The 7,944-nt window shown below is 37.0% G+C and overlaps 2 protein-coding genes across 2 annotated transcripts; one reads left to right on the plus strand and one right to left on the minus strand.

Annotated features, from left to right (window-relative positions):
* The first annotated feature begins 288 nt into the window (after positions 1-288).
* Positions 289-2,693, plus strand: LOC148303428 (trypsin beta-like). The gene is made up of 3 exons (XM_088269948.1): positions 289-358; positions 1,337-1,404; positions 2,373-2,693. Exons 1-3 carry the CDS (start codon positions 289-291, stop codon positions 2,691-2,693), a joined length of 459 nt encoding a protein of 152 aa, XP_088126074.1.
* On the minus strand, positions 1,906-7,291 carry LOC148303429 (uncharacterized). The gene is made up of 2 exons (XM_088269938.1): positions 6,737-7,291; positions 1,906-4,699 (listed from the first exon to the last, which is right to left on the minus strand). Exons 1-2 carry the CDS (start codon positions 7,169-7,171, stop codon positions 4,346-4,348), a joined length of 789 nt encoding a protein of 262 aa, XP_088126064.1. The 5' UTR covers positions 7,172-7,291; the 3' UTR covers positions 1,906-4,345.
* Positions 7,292-7,944: the final 653 nt, after the last annotated feature.

A 7,944-nucleotide genomic window follows, 5' to 3' on the forward strand; every position in this document is an offset into this window, starting at 1 on the left:
AAATTCCAATGATAGAGTTTTGGCTGATTGATAACAGGGATCTGTAGGCCAATCCGAGTACTGAGTATGATACTGGCGAGTGACTGCCCTTGAAGAATCTTTTCCTTATTTGTAATCATGGTTGGTAGTGACAAAACACATGGTGATGTAACAGTTCCCCATCTAGCAGATAAAAAATTTCATCTTTGCCTTGAGTCATATTTGAGATGCATGTTGTTTAGCTGAGCCTACCCGCCAGTGATTCACCATCCGTCAGAAGCATAACCCTATTGAGCATTTGTAGAATTAATGCCACCTATTACCACAGCTGGGTGTTCAAATTTTGGTAGAACCTCCGGTGGCCATTTACGCAAGGGAGGTTTGTACATGTTCACCACAGTAAGGTTGATCACTTTTATGGTGACGAAATTTTCACTTCCCTCAGACATATAGGCATCCTCTTTAAGTTCAGCTCTTACGTAGGTAGCCATTCCTTGCTTTTTATTTCCTCTTGCAACAATTACAAATCCCGGTATGTCCAATTTATGCACTTTCCTCTATATGGTTTATATGCGTTTCCTGTAGTTTCACCACACCGACATCAGCCACAATCCTTGCTATGACCTCAGCCCTCGCTCTGGTCAAACCTTCAACCTTCATCTGTCCAATTTTAAAAAGTTTGCCTGCCTTCTGCAGTTTGTCAAGTCGTAATAATTTTTTCCCGCCGCGACTGCTGGTTTGTTTATTACCTTATTGATACCTTATTCGATTTCGTATAGTTACAAGTACATATCTTTTTCTCTATTGTTTCTCTTATAGCGCTAGTCACAGGGGAGACCTCGAGAAGGTCCAGCGTGTCCTCCCCTGTATAATTTTTCTTTGCAGTTTATTAAAAATAATTTTTCAATGTTACATTTTGAAATCGAATCAAACTTTACAAGGAATTGTGTTTAACATAATAAGGCAATGGGCGATTTTCAGTTAATATCTTGTATGTCAAAATTATGAAATTCTGTAATCCTTAATCACTATTTGAGAGTATAAATGTATATTTCATAAAACAGATAAATTTCCCATATCTGCCAAAAAATCACAAATTCATAATCAGCTCTCTTCTGAAGTCGACCAACACGAAGTCATCGACAAACATCACTGATATTATGTTTTCCATATCTTTTCAGGTATTATTCTTATGATGTAAAAATTCGAGCAGGATCTAGTCATCCTAACCGAGGTGGAATGGTCTACACACCGCAATCTATAACTTTTCATAATAGAGCTGAAAACGATTTAAGTGATATAGCATTATTAAATGTGTCTACCCCGTTTTCTTTCTCTGTGCGCGTTGCCCCCATAGGATTGCCGTTACAAGATGAACTTGAAGATTTTGAGACGGGAGCTTTTAGTGGCTGGGGATATCAGTCGGTAAGCTTCATTTGAGCTTTTACTTCTCTTACTGCCGTTACCTCGTGACAATAAAACTCGTATAATAAAAAACTTATGTACTAATTCATGAAATAGTTAAAAAATTAAAGATATTATATATTTATATATGTGTGTATCTTTATATTAGAGTTGCATTTATCATAGCCTTCAGTGCAAGACTTAATTAGCAAAAAGGAAGTTCTCTGTATATGTTGATTAGAAACTCAAGAGGAGAAGATGGGCTGTAACTTGCTGAGCGACGCAATGCCATCATTTTCTTTTTCGCTTCTAGTGTTTTGCATTTTGTGTCCTATTTCCATTCATATTTTTAACATTGTTTACTAACTCGATAGCGAATGCTACCACCGCTTTAATAAGTCGCTATGACTTATCACAGATTTAATGTTGTTGCACTCGTTGTTAATACTAAAATCAATATATATTACACAGCACACTACAGATTTTTTTAAATTCATGGTACTTTGTTAATATACAATTTCATAGTAAATCATCAGCTTAGAATACAAAATAGTCAGTTTCTTAGAATTGTATACGCGGGATTACCTAACCCACCTTTCTCCAAGGATATATTACCTACTTGAAAATCAAGAGAAAAAACCCACACTTATTGTAAATAAATACTAAATAATATGTCACATCACAGAAAAAAATACTACCTGCTTTATTATTACAACTTAAACATTTGACACCAGAAGTGGACTACTATTTTTACTGTCGACAAACAATATATGTTACTGTTGAATATATGTTACTAGTAAAAAAACATAATTAGTATACATTTGTCCAATAGGAGTTAAGATTAATTTTACTCATCCACACAGATATAGCATTTGGGATCGACTCGCAGACTTCACCGAGCCGAATAATACTTCCATCGAATATCAGAATAAGGTAGTTTAGTTCTTGCAGCCGGCAGTTACCTGTTATAATAAACCTTTTATTTACAGGCAATTGCTCCTCTACAAGATTCTTCCTTGAGAGTCGGTTACGGCAGGCTTGTCACGACATCAGCGTGTAGACTCATTTACAGGACGCAATTTCCTAACTTGGATTTGATAAACAGTGAAATGATATGCACATATCACACGGCCAACACGCCGTGCGAAGGGGACCAAGGCGCTCCGCTGGTCCACAACGGGACGCTGTATGGACTGTTCTCCTGGGGATATAATGCTTGCGCATCTGAAAACAGTCTACAATTAATAGAATACCCGGGTGTCTATACCAAAGTGTCAGCCTTTGTATCTTGGTTAGATAGCATCATGTAAATTATACCATCATTTATTCTGGCGAATGCATCAATTTTAAAGCTTCGTTGAATTGTTAATATCAGAATCCAGAAATAAGAAAATAATGTATACATGAATAAATACATACATAAATTTTATAACTGTAAATTTATGATTGAATAAAGTTGTTTTTAAAATTGCTTATTTCTTTTTTTAATCCTTGGATGTTTAAACTAACAAAAGTTATGGATAACTCGGATTCGTTATATGTGTTTGCGAAAATATTTCTTTGTGTTTACCTCGCTATAACAATACGATAACACGTTACGTTGTGTTTACCTCACTATAACAATACGATAACACGTTACGTTGTGTTTGCCTCACTATAACAATACGATAACAAGTTACGTTGTGTTCACCTCACTATAACAATACGATAACACGTTACGTTGTGTTCACCTCACTATAACAATACGATAACACGTTACGTTGTGTTCACCTCACTATAACAATACGATAACACGTTACGTTGTGTTTACCTCACTATAACAATACGATAACACGTTACGTTGTGTTTACCTCACTATAACAATACGATAACACGTTACGTTGTGTTTATCTCACTATAACAATACGATAACACGTTACGTTGTGTTTACCTCACTATAACAATACGATAACACGTTACGTTGTATTTAAATACTCATATTGATTGCTGATATCGAGGAGATATAGGGAGTGCAGAGATTTAGAACCATTTTCATTCACAACATCTTGGGTGTGTCCAAATCCTTATTCACAAATCTAGGTTTCTCCACTTAGGAGTTATTTTAGCATTTTGATTTCTCAATGAGTATGAAGTGATCACTTAATAGGTCATAAGCCCTGTAAATACCCAAAATTCCATATTCTTCAATTAATAAATTGTATTGTGACATATTTATATCTGTCAAAACAACGGTTTGTTGCCTAGCGACGTGATGTAAGAATACTGTTACCAATGTAGCAATATTTGAGGGAAAATGCCAAATACCTAAATTTAAAATCATAAAAAAGAAGCTTCCCAATCACACCACTTCTCCATAGGGGTAGGCAGAGAGAATACAACGCCATACCAATCTGTCTTTCCAAACAATCTTCGCCTCTTCCACATTCATGCACATCATCTCATACACACCGACTGATTATTGACTCCAGGCCTGATCACTTTCAAGTATTTGAAATACTCGATCATGCCAAGTTTTCCTCGGTCTTCCTCTGCTTCTATTTCTAACTAAACTCGCCTCATAAATTTGTTTTACTATCCTTTCTTCACTCATTCAATTCACACGCCCGAGTCATCTCAACACACCTTTCTTAATTTTTTTTGACATGATGTAATTTGATTCCGGATCTGGGCTTTATCAAAAGTTAGCTCCATGTAAGATGTGTCATCACACGATCACACGTGATCACACTGATCACATGTGATAACAATACGCACCATCATTATAAACATGAAAAGATGTTGCAATGTCAACCCTTTGATGTCTATATTGCTTACATTCTTCTATAAATAGTCAAAAGATGAAATTAGATAATCATTTCTGCTATGCTGCCACTGTTTAGAATCATTTGGCATTGCCGGTTTCTGGGAAGTCGCTCCAAGATACCGCCAGTGCACCGCCACCTATCAACCTATCCATTGCCAGTCACGAGAAATAGGACCTCTTCAACGCGACATAGAGCCAGAGCAGCACGCCGTACAGAACACTGGACGCGGATAAGACGGTCCCCACCAGCATGAGACACCACATGTTGTAGTCGTCGCGTCGGAAGTGCCTCGGGGTGGAGGGGGCGGTGGTGAGGCGGATGACGCCGGCTGCCGAGGCCGGGCTGAGGTCAGGCGGCGCGGAGGTGCGCGGCAGCCGGTAGCGCGGCGTGGTGGACACCTCAGGGCGCGGACCGTACAGCTTGATGTAGAACAAGTCCAGGCAGTAAGAGTTCTCACTCTTATAATAACATTCTTTAATATATCTCGCGGTGCAGCAAAAGTGAAGTGTAACCTTAAAATAGAACGAGGAAATTAAATGATAAGACATCCATTTTATGAGTCTATCGACGAAAGGTCCCGTCACACAGTGTTTCAGATCACAATATTATGAGCTACTTTGAATTATTCTGTAAAATTATTATTTTAAAATCTTCATTCTTATGAAATTTGTATGTCTGTTAACTTCTACGATAGAAACACATATATTTGTGTCTGTCTTTACATAAAGTAGGTATCTGAATAGCGTATCGTATTTTTAAAAATAATATGAGACCGTTAAAGGCCCTTTGCAGCTCGACCGCGAGTATATGGATAGAAATACAAGTATTTTTTTCAATGTTAAACATTAAATTCATAGGTAGCGGCAATATAAGTTAAAAATATTTATTTATTATACTAGTTTGATAAACATACTTAATAAGACATCAATAAAAATAATACATGATATATTAACCGTGATAATAACTATTCGCTCTGTTGGGTAATATATTCAAAATTAAACACGTTTATTGGATTGAATTCTACTTTTATTTACATATATATGATAATATGTGACGCGTTTCCTCTTATTAAGACATTATCAAACACTAAAAATATTTACATAATGTCCTTTTATGATTTTTCTCGTGTTGTGCTCCCTATAATACGGGCAATCTCTATGTCTTGATTCGAGAGCTTCTTCGCTAAGCTGCCGTATAGGCCCTTTTTAATCGCTCATCGTTTAATCATTCGAAGAAAACGAGGAGATTATTCTGTTACGGTTTTTATGATTGTAGCCAGATTGCGCTTGCCAGTTTTCGTGTAGCTCGTTTGATTAGCGTAAAAAAGCTCCTTCGTAGAATGTGTTATCACCAATGTCTTTGTCCGCTTCTTCTTTGCCAATAAACTTACCTCCACGAAATGTTTTTTTTCACCAGGTTGTACAGTACAGGTGTAACCTCATCAGCACCTGTACAGGTGTAACCTCATCAGCACCTGTACAGGTGTAACCTCATCAGCACCTTGGCCTTGGCATTTCAGCCAGTCCTTGTACTTAACAACAAATGAATCTTTCTTCTGAACTGCATTCCATCTTCTCTTCAGACCTTCAGACCAAGCAAACACCTTAACTTTATTATAGATGGCCTCTGCTGAAAGCCAAGGCATTTTAGACGAGGCAGGCAATGGAAGTTCCCTTATTCGATTGGTGGACAATATTATCACGATATAAGAGATCGAAAAGGTGAAGGCGTGTTATTTTCCGTGTGACACCTGGGGACAAAAAAAATATTACCCCCCAGTCGAGGGTCGTCGGGGGTAAATTTAGATTCGTTTGAAAGCTAGATAAACACGTAAGAATATTAAAAAATGTAGATATGTCGGAGAGTGTTGGGAAAAAGTTCTACTCCATAAAACTTGATGACTTTATGCAAAATCTGTGATGGTTTTTCGAACTTGCATTTAATTTTTTTTCCAATGAAATAAATAACATATGACTATTTATATATATATATATATATATATATATATATATATATATATATATATATATATATATATATATATACGTATATTACCTGTAAAAATGGAAGCCATGATGAACCAAAAATTATAATGATTATAAAAAGAATGCACTTGATGGCACAGCGTAAAGATGTGTGGCGGTTAGCGGCGAAACAATGTGACTGAGTCAGTTTTGTTGTTGCGTGCAATTAGGTAGGTAATTTAGGGTCGAAATTTCAATGAATCGGCCTCAAATTTACTGTTTGAACTGGATGACTAATACTCTTCCCTAATCACTCATAATTAACCATTTCTGTGTCATTGCGTTTTTCACCTTAAGTAGCTCGTAATATCGCATTCTGAAACACTGTGCGTCACCTATCCAGCCGGAGGGAACTTCCGGAAGGATCGAGATTCTTTGGAAACTTAAACATTGTATTAATATTACGAAAAAACCTCTCCCATTCTGCTGGCAATAAGCGCATAATTTTTTCGGTGTGTGAATGTTGTGTGGTAATTTTCAATCACAAAGCCATTGCTACTAGATCTATCTCTTAATAATAATTACCAAAGAGGTGTTCACTGGCAGCGTTATGTTATAGATGTTATTGCTCCTCATATAGTACTGTTTTGTTTCACCATCCACTTCCAGAAAAATAAAGTGTCTTTTGATGCAATTATAATTCCAACGATCTCCGGGTTCGCAGAAGTGGAACACGTGGCCCCATTTGAGAATTACTCTGATATAAATATGCGAGAAAAGCGAGCTAGTGTTAAACTGAAAACAGCTCTGGTTCTGCAGCTTCCAATAGTAAGACAACCTGTTGGGATCTTCGTAAACTTCGTGAGAATAGAAGACGTGGTCGCAATCATTGTAAGCCGGGGTAGGAAACTGCGGGCTTAAGTAAGCAGATCCATCAATTTTCTTCTCAAAATCAACATCAGAAATTGGAAAAACCTGGATATAAAATAAACTATAAAATAAAACTAATTCTTTAAACATTTCTATTTTACTAAATAAATGCAGTACAACAATCAAAAACGGATGTCAAACTATACGGTACAAAGGTATTTTCAGTTCTTTAATTATCATATTTTCATGCAGGAATTAATTTTGAATACAGTAATAATAAGTACTTAACTAAATAATTGTGTATAATACTTTTATTTAGTGGCTCTCCACGGAGGGTCAATCTCAATAAAGACAGGAAAAATTTTACGTATTAGAAAGTTTCCCAAGGGATACAACCACATCAATTGGATTTCTCCAAGAACTCTGATGCACTTATCAAATTAAATTATGCCAAATTAAATATTTTATTTTTCTTATGCCTACCCAGTTAATGAAGGTTGGGTGGCATATTAATATATGTTGAAAAAAAGACAACTAAAATCATAGCAAAGAAAATGTAGCTACTCTTGAATCCTGGCCCACTATAAGGGATTATAACTTAATATAACAGTCTCGAGGCTTGGCGCCATACGGCTGTTGCGTAAGTTTTCTCCATAATTTAACCATGCTAGTTTGGAAGTTGGAGTTGGCCGGCAACGCTCACCCCCCCCCCCCATCTGCAGTTGGGCATCTGCATTGACGACGAGCTCAACAAGCTTCTCTCCAGCGTGACCGTCACTCCTGCCCAACAGGAGACGTCCTGCCCGACGTTCTCCAGCCCGAGATTATCATTATCCGAGTCTTCCCATAAGCGCCCTCGAGGTAGTCTTGGCGACAGACTCCTTTCAACCCACACTTCGTACACCTAATGCCGGCCTTCAAAT

The sequence above is a fragment of the Brachycentrus maculatus genome, unplaced genomic scaffold (assembly GCF_059751285.1).
Source record: "Brachycentrus maculatus isolate JH-2025_06_01 unplaced genomic scaffold, ASM5975128v1 h1tg000368l, whole genome shotgun sequence".
NCBI classification, from domain to species: domain Eukaryota; kingdom Metazoa; phylum Arthropoda; class Insecta; order Trichoptera; family Brachycentridae; genus Brachycentrus; species Brachycentrus maculatus.